This window comes from Sardina pilchardus, chromosome 5 (genome assembly GCF_963854185.1).
Source record: "Sardina pilchardus chromosome 5, fSarPil1.1, whole genome shotgun sequence".
NCBI lineage: Eukaryota > Metazoa > Chordata > Actinopteri > Clupeiformes > Clupeidae > Sardina > Sardina pilchardus.
In genome coordinates, this window is record NC_084998.1 from 17,873,126 (window position 1) to 17,893,442 (window position 20,317).

Here is a 20,317-nt window from a genome sequence, read left to right on the forward strand (position 1 = left end):
GGTGAGGAGTTTGCATGCCTGTAATCTTCATGTTTGCTATTTAAAGTGTCTGAACTTTTGAGTTGGCTTTATTAAAAATTGATGAGAGTGAGAATTTGAAAAAAGTAGCTGCTATCGTTCTTTGGCCAAGTTATAGGCTACTTACCAAGACAACTGACTCCACCAGCACATGGTTTTCTTCACACCAGATATTTATATTCCTTAATGGGAATTATTTAATATTTGTGTTTAGTCCCTCATCCCTCTCATGTCTGGGATGCTCAAAATTGTATGGCTGGGTGCCATTATAGAGGTTTGAGAGAGATTTTGGATCTCCTCAGACTAACTCTCCATATTGCATAATACTTAAATAGAACTTTCGTGGCAGGACTCACTCTTCTGACGTCATAACTCAGCTGTGATTTTAAAATGTGATTTTGACAGAAATGGCTATAAATGTTACTGTATTGCAATTATAGTAATACTTTTAATGGTAATTATATCTTCACTGAGCTATCTAACCATTATCCAATAAATAATAATAAAAGTTTTAAGTTAACGCACGCACTTTAAGGCCTAAACACACCAACCTGGCCGGCCGACCGTCGGCAGAAAAGCAGTCTGAGTATCAGTCGGGCTCTCGTCTCCCCTGGTCGGTCAAAAAACTGCCACTGAACACACCGAAGCGACGCCGACGCCAATTGTACGTTCTGCGCGTGCGTGAGATGTAGACCCGCCCCTACAGTTGCAGTCGTGTAAGACAAATTATCGAATGTTACGCTGATCATGGAGGTAACCGACAATCCACCAGATGCTGTTAATGAATTCATAACTTTAGGCCTACAGTGTTCTCCCAGTATGGACGACGCAGCAACACAGACTGATGTGAACCAGTCGAATGCAGCGGTACAGTGGCCAGCTGATAAAACGTGCACAGGAGGATGACATTGGTAACTCCCAGGATCTGTTCCTCTCAGATGATGACTCCCACAGGATCCGAAATACATTGTAAGTTTTATCAAAGCACACACACACATAAAGAAATTAGGCTTTTTCTAGTTTTTGAGGACCACTTGAATCACTTGCTTCAGTGCTTCAGCTTAAAGTGTGGCTCCATGATTGTCCAGGAAGAAGTGAAGTGAAAAAATCAAGGATCACAGTTGACACTAGAGCTCAGATGTGCTAACAGCTGTAGTTACATATGACAGTCTCAACCTACACTGAGCGGGGCCAAAGGGACAGGAAACCTGCTTTTAACAGCATCCATTTTCATTTTGCTAAATTTGATCGTTTCTGTAGTAACATGATCCTCAAAACAATAAGCAAAGACACATACACATCACTGAGGAATACATTTGTGTTTCCTGTCATTGCAAAGACTGAGACTGACTTATATTATACTGTTAGGATTGCCACCTTACATTAAACAGATGACGGGAGCGCACCACGACTCCCATGATTTCATGCTGACTGAAAACTATATGGTGTAAGGCCAGCACATATAAAGAGATGTTCATGCGCAAAACTGGCATAAGGATGAAAACTAGAAATGCAATTCCAAGGAATTACCAGTGCATGAAAATGCAAAAATAGATAGATAATGTAGATATGGTTGCTAAGGTGTAGCTAGGGTAAACATGGTGGTTGCATAGTTTACAGAGAGTTGATAGTGTGAAGGTAGACAGTTTAAAGATGAAACATTCCAGCTCTAACTTAACTAATGATTTCTATTCATGTTAAAATGTTGATTAGCTAACTTAGGTAATGATTTCTAGCAGTTACGTTAAAAATGTTAATTATGCTAGCAATGATAACTTTACTAACAATGCTAACCAGGTTGATTAGCTAACTTAACCGATGATTTCTAGCAGTAATGCTAAAAATGCTAACTATGCTAACAATGCTAAATTTGCTAATAATGCTAACCAGGTTGATTAGCTAACTTAGTTGATGATTTTTTGCAGTTATGCTAAAAATGCTAACTATGCTAACTATGCTAACCATGCTAACTAGCTAAGTTGCTAGTGAGGACTTTTATTTTGAAACATTTGTTGCTAGGGTATCCATGGTGGCCACTATCAAGAAACAAGAAGTTACTGCAGTATAATCATGTTGGTTGCTATGGAAACGGTCATAAACACTTAATTTTAATGGTTGCTATGTTGGTTGCTAGGTACATGGAGGTTTCATGTAGTTGACTGGAGGCATAGTGGATGATAACTGACAGTTGGAATGGTTGAACAGTTCAATAGTTGAGTAGTTTCAATGGTTAAATGATTAAATAGTGTATTATTGCATTAAGGACTTTTATTTTGAAACAGTTGTGGACAGAGGAAACAGTTTAACAGGATATGTGTAGTCTTCTGAGAGACTGTATGCTTAAAGCCAGAGAAACTGACAGTTGGTGCCCAGGTGGCCGGCCACCTGGCGTAAGATTCTAATTGCTGCCGTGATGTCATAATGAGCAATGTTAAGTCTATGGGGGAAATTGTAATAGTTTTTAACTAATAGTTTAAAAAGTATAAAAGTTACAAAGTTGAAAAATACAAAGCCCACATCGCGTAAGTAAGACCTATGCGACAAAATTTGAATGGAGTTTCTACGTTAAGCGGTTGAAGCTGATTTGCGTGCGTTAGAAGAAGAAGAAGAAGAAGAAGAAGAAGAAGAAGAAGAAGACCGAGGAAGAACAGTACAGTGCATTTTCATGCACTGTAATGAAACACAGGTAACTGATATGGTCACTTTTAGAAGTACACAGAAACTGGCAATATAAGAAAAAAAGGAAATGGTACTGGGTATCAAGTACTTCAGTTTAAAGAAGCCTACAGCACATATGACCAAAATTACAGAATTCACAGACCTCACCTGTAAAATAGCCTTTAAATATGCCTTACCTTTTGTTCATCTGTAGATGATTTATATAATGAGGGGGCATTCTTCAACTGGTGCGACATGAAATCCATGAATAAATTCAATATCCTCTGATCCTTCGGCTACAAAAGAACATTTGAAAAATGAACGCTAAAATTAAAAAAAAAACAACAATATGTTCCAACTGGTACAGAGACCAAGCTCTGCTCTTTACTTCTGCACCTGCTCAATAATATCCCAATGTTGCCGCCGTATGCACAGAGCATGCTTAACTGCTTCCAATGGATTCTGTTTTCACTGTTGGGGCAGGGTTCTTGACTGGATGCGTGGACTGAGAGTGAGTCATCTCCAGGCTGATCTAGCACACACTTAGCACAAGCTCGTCATTGGAAACTCCAATATTCCCCTTTCCATAAACTGCTATACTCAGACAGAACTTCACCACAAGTCATTTCCAGACTAAACTATTAACAATTCTCTCAAATTTCTCTACCTCTAAAACAGTCATTTCAGACACAAAGAAAGGCCACCTTATGCATGTTAAGATCCAAACTATCGATGGAGTGGACTATAGATTGAATCAGTCTGCCATCAGTAAAAAAGTTGTTTCCCCCTCTTAAAGGTATCCAATGCAGTTTTGGGTATTTTGGCGACTCTAGAGCAATTGTGCAATTGTTTTGGAGCCAAAGGACTAGCAACAGGCGAAGACCATTTCTAAAGAGATATATCTACTGGCAGGGTAATATTTGACGATTCTCACAAGATGTCTCCAGGTTGACAAGACCTGTTCAAGATTATCATATGAAGGAGGGCACAGCAATGCCTCATGTTCATGATAGCTCTTTGGTTATGCACAACCTCTCCTAATTCATCAAAATCTAGACAAAAATGGTTTCCATTGCTGAGCGCAAGGTAGCCCACTTCCCCTGTCTAAAATCTCAGCCTGTCAATCATTAGAGTATGGACAAGTATGCAAACTTGCTCTCCAGAATCTGGCAGGAGTTTTACAATCGATACACGGTTTTTACTGAACTGGAAAATGACTTTTTTGCTCTCCATTCAAAAGTGACGCTTCCAAGGCCCCAAAGGTGAACAGATAGAACTGCAGTGTTGTGCACCGTTGAAGGATAACTATGCATCTGCTGCAATCAAATCATTTTATCAATCCTTGCCACCACAGTACTCATTGCTCACAGCCTTTGTAGGTCAAATAATTTGCATTTCTGTGAGCAGGCCTTTTCCGCAATGAATATTGAAAAATTGAAAGTGTGCAATCGCCTGACAGACGTATATCTGAATGATGCTATGAAAATAGCCACTGCCAAGAAACTGTCCCCGATATGGACAAGCTGGTGAAAGTTGGGGTTAACTGGTGATGACTGGCAAAGTTAATGCGCCTCATATGTTGTTAAGCCAATTTAAACTTAATGTTTTTAGATAGCTCATATATGGCTAGAGAACCTTTCTGCTTTACTAATTTCTACTGGATATCCAATCACATGGCCTATTGTTGGACTACTTTCTTCTGACACTTACTGTACTTTCTGTGACTCGTTTAACTTGGCCTGGCCTTCTTTTGGCCTGATTCTGCATTGACGTGTTTTTTTGTGCAAGCCTTAAATAAATATAATAAAAGTAATTGACAGTTTACACTTGTGTTATTTATAAGAAATATGTTTTGTTGACACCTACAGTAGTCTGTTTTGTTACATTTCTAATTTTCAAATGTAGGCTACTTGCATGGATTGAAAAATGTTATGTTTTTAGAGGGTAACTGTCTCCTGCTTAAGGCTATGTAATGTAATTGTAGGCCTCATTGTGAGGCTATTTTGGTGCCAATGCAATTTCTTTTTGGTGTATAATAGCCTATTCATGTGTTGTGTCAGTGTTTGGCCTTTTTACTCCGAAATTGTAATGTGGCCCCCTGAGGTCTCACTTGAAATAAATCTGTCCAATTTCACCCTGGCATCCATGAACTACACAAATATGAGTTTATATCTATTGGTAATAGTGTTACAGTGGGTAAAGGTATCACATTTGTATATACAGTAGTTACTTTCATGGTACATAAATGATTTAGTAACTTCGGTGTTTCCCCTAGGCATTTTTCCAGCAGCAGTGCTAGGGGCCGTCAATTCCCCCCTTCAGAAAACAATTTAAATCATGACGTTGGCTGTTCTGCTTTTATAATGTGCAAGTAGGCCTAATTGTCATGACATTAGGCTATTAATCAGGTGAAGGTTTATCAGTGGCACAGAAAATCCCATGGCGGCGGGATTTGAATACATTGTAGGGGAAACACTGAACCTCTGCAATAGAATGGTACAATGGGAGCCTAATTAATGTGGTAACTATGAAGAAAAGGCAAAATAGAAAAGGTAACTTTAGTTAAGAGCAAGACTCACCTTTAGATCTACATTAGAAGTCTGATGAACAATCACATTCCGTGGATTTGAAGCTAATCCCAAAGCAAAAGCTTCAGAGAGGGGGTATTTAACATTGTGAAGCCGTCTTCTGGCTGCTCTTGCAATCATTACTCCAACTGTGGAATTAACAATTATCCGTTTAAAAGCAAAACAGACAACAGAATAACTGCCTTGACAAGCGTCTGACTGGTGTGGATGGGTGTGAAAGTTTTCACTCCAGCAATGGAGGATCTCTCGCTTGTGAAGGTTCACCGAACTGCTGGCTGGCTTTGATGTATATTCTGCCCAGAGAACAACAGCTGACCCATGCTTCCAAAGCTCGAAGGCCTGTCGGCCTGGTCGGACATTCAAGAGCACATGACCCCGTGTTATGACAAGAACAGAACATCCTGTTTGATGCTCATTGAGCTCAATGCAAATCAAACCAGCTAATAGGCTAACTGAAACAAAACCATGCTAATCACTAGGTATGGTGAAGGGTATGTGATAATGTGGGGCTATTTTAATTCCAAAGGCCAAGGGAACTTTAGGATGCATAGTATCCTGGATCCATGAATTAACTGGCCTTTAAAAATAAAAGTCTGCCTGACTCTATGGGTATTTAACATAGTGGTATGCATACTTATGGCTCCTGTATTTTTTAATGGAGTAAGAACTGTAAGAACAAGTATTTATTTACTAAATATTATTCCTTCACAAAGAAAATTGGCGTCCTTAAAGGTTAGAATTTTTCTCTTTTTTATTATTATTATTATTATTATTATTATTATTAACACTAGAAGCGCCGTGCTGTTCTGACCCACTTATACCTAGAAGTGCTGCGCCCCGGTCATTAGACCGCTTTGACGTCCTACTAGAAGCGCCGTGCAGGTGTGAACTACTTAAAGCGCGGCTGAGGCGGTCAAAAGACCGCAGAGTCCTCAGACTGGGACGCTGTTACTTACACATAATGATAGCTAGATGGCGCTTCATGCACGAATCAAATAGTTTGGTCATAAATTCAGTTTGGACTAAGCCATGTGTCATTCGTGTCAGACCGTGTTGATAGGCTACAGCACGTTTGAGTTATCTGTTCATGTATTTGTGTTGATTAATGTTGTTTGAGGTAAAAACTCTGGAAGAGTTCTTGAACAAACTTTAAGCAAACTTGACTTTCAACTTTTTCATAGTATCTTATTTTTTATATTTCGTTTTTACATTTTGTATGCTACTTAGAAATGTTATTTATAAGCTACTTTAAAACGGAGGCATGCGTTCCGTGATTAGGAGCCTGACCCGACGGAACAGAGGGGAGGGAAGAACAATTTCGACCCAACACCGGTGTTGTTGGATCTTGAGATCCATAACACCGGCCGCAGTTCGGGTTTGGGCAGATAATCTAAGCTCTAAAATGAATGGGTGGCTAATTCTAATTCACTCCCCAAATTCACTTGTATTCATTTAATAGGTAGCCTATGTTCGTGCAGCCGAAAATGATCACAGACCACAAAGACGAAGCCTAACCTAGTCTGGTTTCAATAACATAGTGCCCAGGATTTTACAGGCTACCGCGGCTACTTTCTAAAACAATTTTCATTCATTTAGGGAGAAGCATCTTGGCTACCTCGGAGGGAGGGAGATAGGCTATGAGGAGCAGGCATAAGGCGCGAGAAATAATTAAAAATGATGAGTGAAAGATTTGACTCAAAATGATGAGTGAAGAGAACACCGTTTTGCGAATGTTGTAGGCTATGTTTGCGATGTCTGCTGAAAAGAGCTACATTTTTTCTACATTTTAAGTTAACTTCTAGGCTATGTGAATTCGTGGTTCAGCATTCAAAGACACCTTTTCTCACGCTGGAAGGGGCAGAGCCGTGGTCTACTGGTTAGGGCTTCGGGCTTGTAGTCAGGGGGTTGCCGGTATGATCCCCGACTAGTCCATGGTTGAAGTCCCCTACAGCAACGCATCATCAAAGTAGCCTACAGTATTCTGTTCTATTCTTTTCACACAACTACACGCACGCAGGCAAATTCGAACATTCTGAAACGCATATGCGGTCAAACATGATTACGTATTCTTCCACGAGTTGCCCAAACAGCCAGCCTGCAACAACTAGAGGGGGGTTGGGGGGAGGCAGTTGTCCTCAAAATAAATTCATTTTAAGCGGTAAAAATCACTACCATGTCGAGGCGTTTATGTAAGCTTCTGGTGTACTAAAAGGAGACGTTCACGCTAGCATGAAAAAAACTTTTTCTGTAAAACAATCATCTGGCATAGGATTTCACATTGTGAATTTGGTTTGTTTAGAACAGAAATTTTGGTTGCTAAGGAAAAGTGACATCACACTTACGCACTCTATTACACAATATTTGTTCATCAAAAAATAATATAAATAAATAAACGTCATACCTTCTGGATAATCAGCCAGTAATGAGATAAGGCATTTATGTTCCAAAACACAAATTTCACACAAGGTTGAAGCTGAAATTGTGGTATTTCTTGGTATTTTGAACATCAAATATACCTAAACAAGATAATTGAAATTATCACTACAATCAGGACAGTTCAGTTTGGTTAACTTCATAAAATGTATACTTTTACACTTCACAGCAAGGAAATGTTTCTAAAGGCTAAAATGTCAAAACTTGACACCCTTGGTTTGGGTCTTATTTATTATTGCATGAAAGAGGGGCAAGCAATTTTTCAGAGAGAATTTGAAACCCTCATGAACTTCCGGAATCTGAACTTATTTTGAACATCATACTCACAGGGCATGACTGATCAATGTATTTGGTTAGGACTAATGATTTCAAAGTTAATGCAAAATCTATACCCATTATGATTCTTAGGTTTGAAACATTACCCAACTGTGAGACTGTGAGACTCACAACTGGTGACTCACAACTGCATCCCTGTTTCATTTGTCTAAATGATTCGAATGAACAATGTCAGAAAGGCATCAGAATAATTAAAGTTTCTCACTTCTCCAATGAAAGATCCTGGCAGCAACGTTGCCATTTTCTCCTCATTATCTCCATGTACCTGCAAAATAAGATGCCCATTTTGTAACACTTGAAGAGAAGGTATCAACTTAAAAGTATCCATATAGCTTTAAACTGCAGTACCTGTACCAATCCATTTTCAATGTAGTATGCATTTTCATTAACTTCTCCTGGTTTTGCCAAGACTTGACCTGGACTGTATGTAGAAGTGCTAAATTTAGCATGTAAAGCTCTTAAGAAGCCATCATCAGTGTTGTCAAATATGGAACCCTAAAATGAAAATGTTAGACCACTGTTCATGAACTTTTAAGAATTCAAGTACATTTAAATGTACATTTGACCACATTTTCCAGCAACAACTTAACCAAACATTTATTTTACTGGTCTGGTTTCCATTTACTGAAGTACAATACACTCTTCTACCTTAAAGATGAACTGAACTGAAATAATCAACGTTGATGACGTGTTGGTTATCACAATTAAAAATAAATGACACTACATTTTTTCATTAAATCAATATCAGTTTTTTTAAGCAACACAAAAAATGTGTTCGTTAGTATTAGAATGCGACCAATTTCGATGACGTCACTGGCATGGTAAGACCTCAGAAGCAACCGCTGCAGTGTATGATACAGTGTCCTCCAAAAGTATTAGAACACATGCTTAAAGTTAAATATAAAATCATCTTTTGGAAATTGATCTTAATGCCTTAAACGAAACAATGAGGAAATATTCAACCTTTAAGGACATCAATTTTCTGTGACTACTCGTGTAACTGTGTTTTAATAGGGAAAACATGGAGATGTTTGGTCGCTTCTAACTTCATCTCTGTTTGCATCCTATTGAATGCATTGGGCTAGCTAAGTGCTATCAAAGGTGCGCCGCGCGCCAGAGCCAGTGAGTGCACGCATTGAAACGTGAGAGGTATGTATCAACTCGTCTTAATTAAGGGAATAACATAGTTTAATATTAAAAAACGGTGAAGTGTTCCTTTAAGGCAGCTAGTCATGAGGGCAATCACAAGTAGGGCAGCTCATCACAGTTCATCAATTGCAACTGGACTTATAAATGGTCATGCACACCTGGAGGTTACATTGTATTTGGGAAAGGAAGTATCTGCTTGATGTATTATCATTATTATTATAATTTTAAGGCAAGACACGGCAGGTGAAAACATCGTTTTTTCAGCCCCGGTCAATTTTGAGTTTTTGTGCTAGTTTGCTACCTTAGCATGTATTCTACCACCCAACTACAACAATATAGTCCGATTTGCACATTTAGGTGTTTATTTCATGACATTTTGTCTACTCGTGCCTATATATTTCTCCTAATTTCACCAAAAGTTCCCATTCTAAAGTGTCATGTACTACCGCGACCGACCATGATCCAAATCATATAGTGTGTGACACAGTTGGAAAGCCCTGTTTCTCCTGCATGATGCTATGCAATCCAAATATGGACATTTCCTTTGTATTAGCAACCAATCACGAAAGTTCAAAGGCGAGTCTAGGCTTAGAACGGTATCCCATTGGCTGTGTTTCAAGGCTGTTTTCTCAAAACGAGTTTCTTCTCCCACTCTGAGAACATAATCTCCACTTCTGAAGCACTTACATGCGCCAAACTATCCAGTCTTATACCAAACTATATTTACAAGACTTTTACAGAGGGGTTTGTTCATATATTGTTCCCAACCTGATATGACATTTTATGCTTAAAAACATGGCAAAAAACGGTTTTTCAAGGCTATTGACACTATATGCTGATTCAAGACAACAGAAGTAGATATCCATAAATCCCTCTGTAATTTTTCTCTTATCTAATATATCAACACAATGAAAAAACTATTTTGAACCTGGCTTTATCCAAAACTCAGATTATGTATTTTAAAATATATGCAGATTAGCACATATTTAATGAGATAATGCATCATTTGCATATTTAAACATTCAATTACAAAAAACTTGTAATACATTTTTTTCTTATGTTGATGTAAGTGATCAATTGGGGTAGTTTCATAGTGATATCTGCTAGTTAAAAATTTTACCCTATTCACCTGTAGTGTCTCGCCTTAAAACAAATTCGGAACCTTTGGTGTTCTTCTATAGGCTGATTAAGTCCTAGGCACAGTACTAGTGACTAGTGTTATGTTGAGCATGAATCATGAACTGGGTTCAAATGTGTCAGTAGGGCTGCACGATAATGGGCAAAATGATTATCGCGATTATTTTGAGCAATATTGATATCACTATTAATTATCACGATTATTTGTTGATTTTAACCAAAACAAATGTTATTGTCATAGGCTTATTATAACGGTGTTTGGATTTTTTATTAAATAACATTTGAATAGCCTACCTTGGAACGCCAGGGTATTATATTATATCTATTTTTTTTCAGACGCACTCTCAAAAAGTTGGTCCCTGAGTAGGCAAAGCTTCCACGTTTCCGGGATGATTTAAACGGAGACGCACGGAGTGTGTGTGTGTGTGTGTGCTGTGTGTGTGTGAGAGAGAGAAAGGAGGAAAGGGAAATGCAGCGAATACGATGCGTGTTTTTAATAGCGTTAAAAAATAAATTAATAACGAAACGCAATATGTGGCGGCCGGCGTTGAATCTGTGGCGCACCGCCACGAATTAATCTATGTGTGGGGAACACTGCGACTGCTACCTGTTGTGGTATGTTCAACACGTTACTGTGACTAGTGTCTACAATACATCTAGAAACTAAACTGCACGGTGCATGGAGCAACTTTAATTGGCTCATGGAGGCACGTGATCAGACAGTGGTTTACGGAGCGCTAGAGTGGCTTTAAAAAAACACCAGAGAGGGTTTTACTGTCTATGGTTAAGGTGGAGGATCTATAATATGCAGCGTTCTATGGACGGAATTACGCATTTAAAATATCGCTCGATCACGCAAATTTGATCGCGGGAAGCCAATATCGTGATCGTGATTAAAATGTGATATATTGTGCAGCCCTGTGTGTCAGTGGACTTTGTTCTTTGAAACAAACTGAAAACCCATACACCACCATTCAGTTAAAATTAGGGCTGGGACTCGATTAAAAAAATTAAAGAGTCACTTCACCCCATAACTCCACCCACTTCACATTTCTGAAAACGGCTTTCAAAATGGGCGAGACGTTCTGAAATTTTGGAGAGAGAGTGCAGCACTGCTGCAACCAATCAACCATGGTGATTTCGTGTCAATCTGGGAACGAGAGCTGCAGACATGGCTTATCACAGGTAGGCTAATCAGGGCAGCAGGTGTTGGGGCGTTTCAGTCCTAATTTGTAACGACCCGGTGACGTAGTGTCAGGATCTGCACTTGGACTTTTAGTTTTGTCTCCCCCTACCTGTCAATGTAATGTTAGCTCCTTGTTTTGTTGATCTAGCCATGTGCTTCTGTTGTGTGCCAAGGGCCACACCCATGTCCTTATTTGGGTAACTTCCTGTCTTTGTTGTGTTCCCTCCATTTTGTCTCTTCACCTGTGTCCAATCATTGCCAATCAGTTTGGGTATTTAAACCCTGCCTTTGTTAGTTTAGTTTGTCGGATCGTCACAGTTTATGCTGTTTGCTGCCTGACCCAAGTAAGAGCTGCCTGTCTTTGACCTAGCCTCTGCCTGTCGTTTTTGGATTGCTTACCTGAACCCTGTCTACCTGTCTGCCTGTGAACCCTGCCTGTTGTTTATGGACTGTTCGCCTGTGCCTGTCTGCCTACTGACCTACAAACTCTGCCTGTCCCTGGATTGTTTATTGCCTGCAGTCTGAACTGTTACAATTAAAAGTCGCTTCCATTGAGTTTGACTGGATCTGCGCTTGATTCCGATTCCGGGTTCTGACACGTAGTGTCGGACTAGAAGTGCAGGACAACGTCAGCATTCCAATAGTATTTTGGACCAACATGCCATGGCATGTTTTCAAACGGTAGTATGCGCGAGAGAGCAATATCTCCAATACAAAATCAGACGAAATGTTACTTTTGTCGAGAAACACGATTTTTGTCAATATTAACCCTGGTAATAGTACAGTTCACCACTTATGAGTATTTTCAATCAACAGCTCAAAAAACCTATTTTGGGGTGCAGTGACCCTTTAATCTAATTAATTAGAGGCTTTGTAATTAATTAATCGAAATTAATCGCATTTTTATCGCACATAAATATGTGACCTGAGAACAGTGAGAAGTATTTTTTTTTTTCACATGGATTTTTAGTATAGCCTACTATTGGATAATGACTGAATACATAGGCCTACGCTTAAGCAACAAAAATATTGTTTATTAATAAGTCCAACAGACCAGTGCAATTTTTGCCATAAAGAGTAGCAATACCATATTTAGAAATAGTACATTTTCAGAAATTCAGGTAGCCTATAGATAGGTAGACCTTCTGTAAACTATAATACTGTGATATCCTGTTAATTGTGTGTCACCTGTTACCTTGAGTTGAGTTCATGAAATTGTTGTGTCCCTTTAAGGGGAACTGGGGGGGTGGAGTTTACGTGTGTGCGAGTGTGCTTGTATGCGGTTCTGAGTGTGAAGTTTCTTTTAAGTCTATGGAAGTTGGACATGGAATTAGGTGCGGTGGATTACTGTTATAAGCGTGAGTTGTGGCTGTAACAGCAACTCGGTTGCTATTTGTTTAATAAATAAAGCTCAGAGGTTTCCCTCAAGTGTCTGGAGTATCACAATACTTTGTCCACGCTAGCTGCTTTATGTTTTGCACTGAGGTGATACCTGCGGTGATACGCGAATTCCTTGTTGCATAGGTTGCAGACAACCATGCTCTTATCGACGCTTCCATCCGTTCGTTTTTAGTAGCATTTCCCATCCACGGGGCCAACCAACGCGGTCACATCAGCTTCTTTGTTCATGTTCACTGTGCCACTATGGTTTGTTTTGTCTGAACCGAACCGAACTCGTGCACGTTAGTTGGTGCTCCAGTATAATCGGTCCGTCTGAAACTCATCCAATGACAAACGTTCCGCGGTGCAAAAATAAATAGGCATACGATTAAAATGCGTCATTTTTTTTAACGCATTAATGTTTGTGTAATTAATTAATCATAATTAACGCGTTAAAGTCCCGGCCCTAGTTAAAATATAAAACTAAAAAAAAAAAGCAAAAGGAAAAGGCGATTGTCATAGACGAGCCAGAGTCGGTCAAAATACTTGCTGGGCACGGGGAAAAAATGTGCAAGTTGTTGCAGGATGGTTTGGATAGTCTACTACGTGCACACACGTGGGCATGCTTTTTAATCGCTATTAAAATTGCTAAGTCTATTACAGCCAAGTTGGAATTAGTGCACATCGATTTTCCTCTCACATAAGCCATTGCACAGAATGATTTTTTGTAGCACATTCAACAAATATGATTAGCTAAAGCCTGCCTACATCTCTCAAAGTGTGCTCGAGAATCTTCGGCTTAAATCAGGATGAAGGCTAGATCAAGGGTGCGTTAATAAATCTTTTATATAGGTGGATTATGTGATTTAATGCTAATGTCTCGTGAAAATTTCATGCAAATAGCCTCATTGGAAGTATACTTAACTGAAAAAATGCTCATGTGTTCAATACTTATTTTCCCCGCTGTACATGCACGCTTGGGAATTCCAATGCTCAAATCCAACTAGTGTCTGACGTGTATACAGTCCAAAAGTCTTAAAGGGATAATCCGGAGTGAAATGCACTTTAGATCAATTTTTCGGACTATTGGGAGTACATACGTTGAGTTGACACCAAAATCATGTCATTCGGATGTATTTTGAGAATGTTCGAGTTCACCGTTTTTAGCCAAAACTCGTTAGCCTGGAAGTGACCGGGGCAAGTCCTTTCGCCGCTACAAAACGCTATTTTTATACCTCTTCTACTGTTCCAACCAACACTACACTTACGTGGTAGTGAGTAGAGGGTCCCTAAAGCCAAACCGAAGTATCCCCACGTCTTTATGTGGTCGGATAGAGAGTCCAGAATGAATTTAATCGAGTCCGTACCTTTCCGGAAATGTTATTAAAATGTTGTTAACGCGTTGCTAGCTGCACCATCGACATTTCCGGAAAGGTACTGACTCGATTAAATTCATTCTGGACTCTCTATCCGACCACATAAAGACGTGGGGATACTTCGTTTTGGCTTTAGAGACCCTCTACTCACTACCACGTAAGTGTAGTGTTGGTTGGAACAGTAGAAGAGGTATAAAAATAGCGTTTTGTAGCGGCGAAAGGACCTGCCCCGGTCACTTCCAGGCTAACGAGTTTTGGATAAAAACGGTGAACTCGAACTTTCTCAAAATACATCCGAATGACATGATTTTGGTGTCAACTCAACATATGTACTCCCAATAGTCCGAAAAATTGATCTAAAGTGCATTTCACTCCGGATTATCCCTTTAACTGTGAATACATACCTGCTGAGTAAACCTTTTTTTTAGATTTGAAAAAACATACCTTTTTTAACAGAGGTTTATAACATTCAGTTGCAACCTCTGAACGCAAAGTATATGGCAGGTCATCCCATAGTCCAGCAATTGTATTGCCCTTACGGTGTATCCACAAATAATAGTAATATTTGTACACCCATGTTTGAACTTCCTGGGGCAATCCCATGTGTCTCTTAAAGTAAAAACCAGAAGAATTTGATCATGATCATACCATACCTCTCAATACCATAGGGTCAAACCCAGTCATGCATTAAAAGTACAGTACCATGTGCATACGGATGGCGTCCATTCGATTGTAGAATCTTCCACGTTGGGCATCCAAGTTGCTTATAATGGAGCTCATTCCTGTCATAATGACTCCACCAAAGGCAAGTAAACCAACAACCATGACGAGGCATGACATTTTCACCTCTGAAGTAGTAACGCCATAAATGTCTCCATACCTTGACAAAGAAAATATTACGTACATGATTGTACATTGTGCATTTTATCTTCTGTGCTGGATATCACAGATAATACCTGACCAGTCCTAACACCTAACATAGACACCTAACCAGCATAAAAGAACTACAGCCACATCTTACAGTTGGCACAGGCAGGACACAAGTGTTTTGCTAGTGACCATCATTTCCCAGTCCGACATGCACACTGTTTAAACAGCAAGTACACTTGCACTCTTAGAACAAAGGGTAGCAAAACACATCCTGAAGAGTGAACCTGGCTCCCGGCCTAAGACACAAATAGTTTGACACAACACTGTAGGCTACTTGAATCAAACATTGTTCAAAACGCATCTGATCAATCCGTTCACTTTCAATGAAATCCACTTGTTAACGGACTACTTGTGGAGCGATATGAAAGATGTGAATTAGAAGCACGAAACCCACTGTCATTGTCAGCGGTACATTACATTACAATGAAAATATACCTCTGACCCCCCCACCCCCTAAAAAGCCCCATGCTCTCATTTCTCATTCTCAGGTCTCATTTTCAGGTTGGGAAATCCAGAATTCCATATTGATCCAGAAGAATCACATCCCTAATGATTCGTTTTAACTCAACGCCACAAGTAAACATTTTGCCCATTTTGTGTATAACGAAATATATTGTATTACCACCATTCAGCCTAAAAAAGCTGTTGTCACTGATCCTGAAAGCACATATTCACAGCCCTCATAATGAACTTACCCAACACCGCTTAATGTTATCACAGCCCAGTATATTGCATCACCAAAAAGAGTCATATCTGAGACTCCGGTCAAATTGGTTGAAACTGAAGAAAGAAAACAAATATAAATTAGTTCAGATTTTCCAGTATACAGTGATAAAGCACAGGGGATACTAGTCAAAAGTGCACAGAATTGGCTTTTACTTTGTTTCTTTTCATTTATAGGCTTGTGCACAATTCTGAATTTTAGAATTGGCCTCCATTCAATTCATGAATTGGAATTTAAATTGAATTGGCCCCACCCCACAGGAAGTTGAATTGGAATTGGAATTGGAATGACAGGAAGTAGAATTCAATGGACCTCTGAAGTTCGCCTACAAAAAAGCTACCATCCTTGCCAATGTAGGGAGATATGGTATCTGACGATTTTTCCTATGGGAAATTAACATGGGGATTTTTAATTATCACACCTGTTAAACTCTCGCGGGGATGACAAAATCGGAAATTCAGATGTTTTCCTGAACGCACTTTTGTCCTCGAGAAGATACTGTGATCTCCGGTGCACGAAGGCGGCAGACTTTGATTTTTTCTACCCCCCTGCGAGAGTTTAACATGTGCGATAATTCAAAATCCACGTTATTTTCCCATTGGAAAAATCACCAGATACCGAATCTCAAAGATGGCAGCTATTTTGTAGGCGAACTTCAGAGGTCTATTCATGGCCATTCAAAACATGGAGGTATTATAAGAACTGGAGAAAGTGAACAAGTCCCACCCCCATTCATTTCAATGGGAATGCTAGGCTAGTGAAAATTGCCAAAATTGAATGATTTATTCAGGCTTCAACATGGCGTTTCAAGGGGCTTGTTTCCGGTGCCATTTTACTTAAAGGAATAGTTCGGTATTTTACACTTTAAGCCCGCTTTCTGTATTGCCTAGCATGCAAACGAGTGTTTGACACCGAAATCTCGAAGATGATCCTCCTTCTGCATGAACTGTTCCAGGGCAAGTTTTTGTTCTGTTTTCAAAGAAATCTTGCCTTTAAAATCTTCCAAAACAGAAGCGTGAACACTGAACTGCTGCTTCGCGTCGTTTAAGTTTCGTTATCGTCACGTCACCGGCCAATATCGTGCCAGGACTAGAGTATGGCCGTTTCTGATTGAAGCCAAAAGTTCTCGCAGTAAACAGAAGAGATAGATCTGCTGGTTTCCAGCCTGAGCTGCCGGGCGCAATTCATATTCCCCGGAAGTTCAGGCAGGGTTCACCCAGCCTAGAGTTGAATTGGAATTTAGGAGTCATTTTCAATTGAATTCTGAATTTTGCACAAGCCTGATACCCTGAACATCTATCTATTAATGCAAGGGACGTCTGTCTGTGTGTCACTCTGTGTGTCACTTTGTCTGTCTGTTCCACGCATAACTCTCGAACCACTCATCCGACTGACCTAAAATTTGATACATGTATTGCTAATGACATGCATGAGTGCAGGGCAACTCAGTTAGGTCACTCTCACTCCAGCATAGAAAAGAAAAGTCAATTTCGCTGACAAACTCACATGTTGCCATTCATGGAAATTACGATGTCTCACTTAAACAACGGACCATATCAAGATTGTTATCTTGGATAAACAGTCAGAGTCCGACACACATGCACCCATGTTGGTAAGCAGGCTGTTAAAGTAACTAACGTTGCATATAGGCTACTTCAACAACCGCGGTTGCCTAGCGCCCTAGCGGTTCTATTGCCAGCTATTGCTGATCTTGCAACAATATGCCGACACCTGGCCTACACCACTGTCTATATAACTTTCTTTATAGATCAGTGGCCGACACACGTCGCTAGCATTCTGTTAAAATTGCATTTAAAACAGCCGCTCTTGACTCTATCTGGACATCGGCTATATGGGCATAACATTCATTCAAACATCACTTCCGAGTTAATTGCACTTGCATGGACATGCGGTTATTTCATAATTTCCCAACAACAGCAAAAACGCACGGGTATATAATGTGTCCAATGTTGCCATTAGCTGCAACTCAAACACCTTTTCCCTTCACTCTTTTACTTTTACTCTTTTAAGCGCTACTAACTGCACAGACCTGATTCTACATCATCGCCAATCTAACATGATCTACCTGCATCAACGTAATTGGGCAACAAGTTTCTTGGAAAACATTGTTTGTACGGGCACTGCACTAGTTAATACTAAAAACAAAGTGACTGAAGACTAATAAAATATTCCTTATCTGTTTGGGCAGATTAGGTAGACAAATCTGTGTGTATGATGGGTCACTTTTGTATACGGCACACACACATCAAATGAGATGTACAAAATGGTGTGCTTGTGTAAATGTAGACATAACAAAACAGGGATTATGGACAACACCGTGTCTGGGTATCAGAAAGACAGGGCATAGAAGACGGAAGTAAAATGTAACACCTTTTTTAACATCTTCAACATTTCTATTACCTCACCAGCAACAAACATGAAAAACTTACCTTCTGGCAGCAACTGTAGCCAGGTGCCTGTATTTTTACAGTTTCTGGTCTGAGTACCATGAGCTCCTGTACACACATTGTAGTACCTGTTTGGGGGGGTGACAATAAAGTGTAATGAATGTATTACACAAGCAAAGTTGAGCCATCAAGGTGTCTAATGAGCATAAAAACACTGCTGTAGTCAGGGTGCGATTTCTGGGTGAGTGATTTCACTCCTGGTTTTGATATCTCTGCCTCTCCTTAATTCTGTTCAATAAACTTAAACGGACACTGTGTAAGCCTGAGGAAATTTCATTGTGAAATTCTCCCATCTAGCGGTTAGGGATTATATCGCAGCGTACAGAGACTACGGTAGCCATCTCACGTCAAAAACATAACCCGAAGATCTGCGACGAGACAAACCCGTTACGGGGGTGTGAATTAAATGCAATTTTCTTTTACTGTCTATGATTAAACGTTGCACATCGTTGCCAGCATTTGCAAGCCGTTGCAAAGCATTCATTAGGTTGCAGTATAAGGTTCATCTCGTCGTGAATCTACCGAGACAATTTCCCCTTGGGGATCAATAAAGTATCTATCAATGGCCCTCGTTCCAGTCTTCTAGTCAAAAACTTTTCTCTATTGTCGTTGCTTGTGTGTGATGCCAATAAAGCACACTTTCGGACACGTAATAAATTATTTCACTTTGCCTGTTAACCGAGCGAATTAGCACAATAGCTAGCTAGCACAGCACATAGAAAGTTAATGGGAAGGGCTAGTCAGGCTGGCTAGCTAGGTAGCTAAGGACTGTGGTTAAACTTGTTGTTGCAAACTAACCTGAAATAACATAAAATCGAAACTTCTCCATTGTCGTTGCTTGTGTGTGATACCAATAAAACACACTTTCAGACACAATAAACCATTTTATTTAGCCTGTTAACCGAGCTAGCTAGCTAACGTTTGCACCGAAGGCGTAATGGGAAGTGATGGTCGCTAGCTAAGCTAGCGGTTTTGTACACGCAACCTTACAAGTTGGTTACAGCTCCTCTGCAGTCTTAGTTTGTATAGAAATGGCCGTCTTCACGCTGCTTCTCTGTGTACCGTTAAACGCGTTTTTCGGTTTTTCCCCAGCGGTATTAACAGTAGGGATGGGCGATATGGCCTAAAATCTATATTGCGATATACATTGCAGCCTATTGCGATAACAATATATATTGCGATATGAAAATTATAATAAAACCATTTCAGAACAGCTTATATAGACGATAAGGAAAGACCGATTTGGGGCTTTCATAAGCTGTAAGTGTAAGCCATAATCATCAACATTTTAATACTTAAAGGCTTGAAATATCTCACTTTGCAATGTGTCTAATATGGCCAATTAGTTTCACCTTTTAAGTTGAATTACTGAGATAAATGAACTTTTGCACAATATTCTAATTCTCTTAGCTTCATAGTCTACCTTGGAATACCAGAGTATAACATTATATAAAAAGAGAAAATACTACATTTCTGATATTCATAACCGCACACTTTGCATATTATAGGCTACTATTCATAATACAACTCCCCCTCTTTAATTCAGCTGTCTGGATTACTGTACACAAAGTAGCATAGTTGGCTATCATGTCGTCTACTGGTTGGACTGTTCAGTTTCCCCACGTGTAGGACTATTTTGAAGTTTTCAAGGTAGGCCTAGGCTAAAACTTTTTCTCCTTGGGACAGGCCCTTTTAGTTGGAAAACACTACTGGTATTGAGACGATCAGTCAAATTGAATGCAATTGTTTTAATCAAATATGTGTAGCATGATGCTAACCGGATTTAACATTAACAATAATTAGCTAGTCGTCTTCTATGCGTCATTGCTTTCACGATTGTGAATGTTTTATTTGGATTGTGCATGTCAAGGGACGGGTGTCCATTGAGCGCGCACGAGACGGAGGGAGAGAGAGAAGGAGAGGGAGAGGGAGAG

General features: G+C 39.7%; 1 protein-coding gene across 2 annotated transcripts in view; it reads right to left on the reverse strand.

Annotated features, from left to right (window-relative positions):
* Nucleotides 1-20,317, reverse strand: part of LOC134080352 (uncharacterized) — a 257,953-nt gene that overhangs the window by 209,633 nt on the left and 28,003 nt on the right. For both annotated transcript variants that reach the window (XM_062536752.1, XM_062536751.1), the window contains exons 5-13: nt 18,366-18,451; nt 15,887-15,971; nt 14,964-15,141; nt 14,706-14,870; nt 8,382-8,528; nt 8,239-8,298; nt 7,666-7,780; nt 5,256-5,392; nt 2,874-2,972 (exon numbers count right to left, since the gene is read on the reverse strand). In XM_062536752.1, the coding sequence (XP_062392736.1) occupies nt 2,874-2,972; nt 5,256-5,392; nt 7,666-7,780; nt 8,239-8,298; nt 8,382-8,528; nt 14,706-14,870; nt 14,964-15,141; nt 15,887-15,971; nt 18,366-18,451 (1,072 nt within the window). The remainder of the gene's footprint in view (nt 1-2,873; nt 2,973-5,255; nt 5,393-7,665; nt 7,781-8,238; nt 8,299-8,381; nt 8,529-14,705; nt 14,871-14,963; nt 15,142-15,886; nt 15,972-18,365; nt 18,452-20,317) is intronic.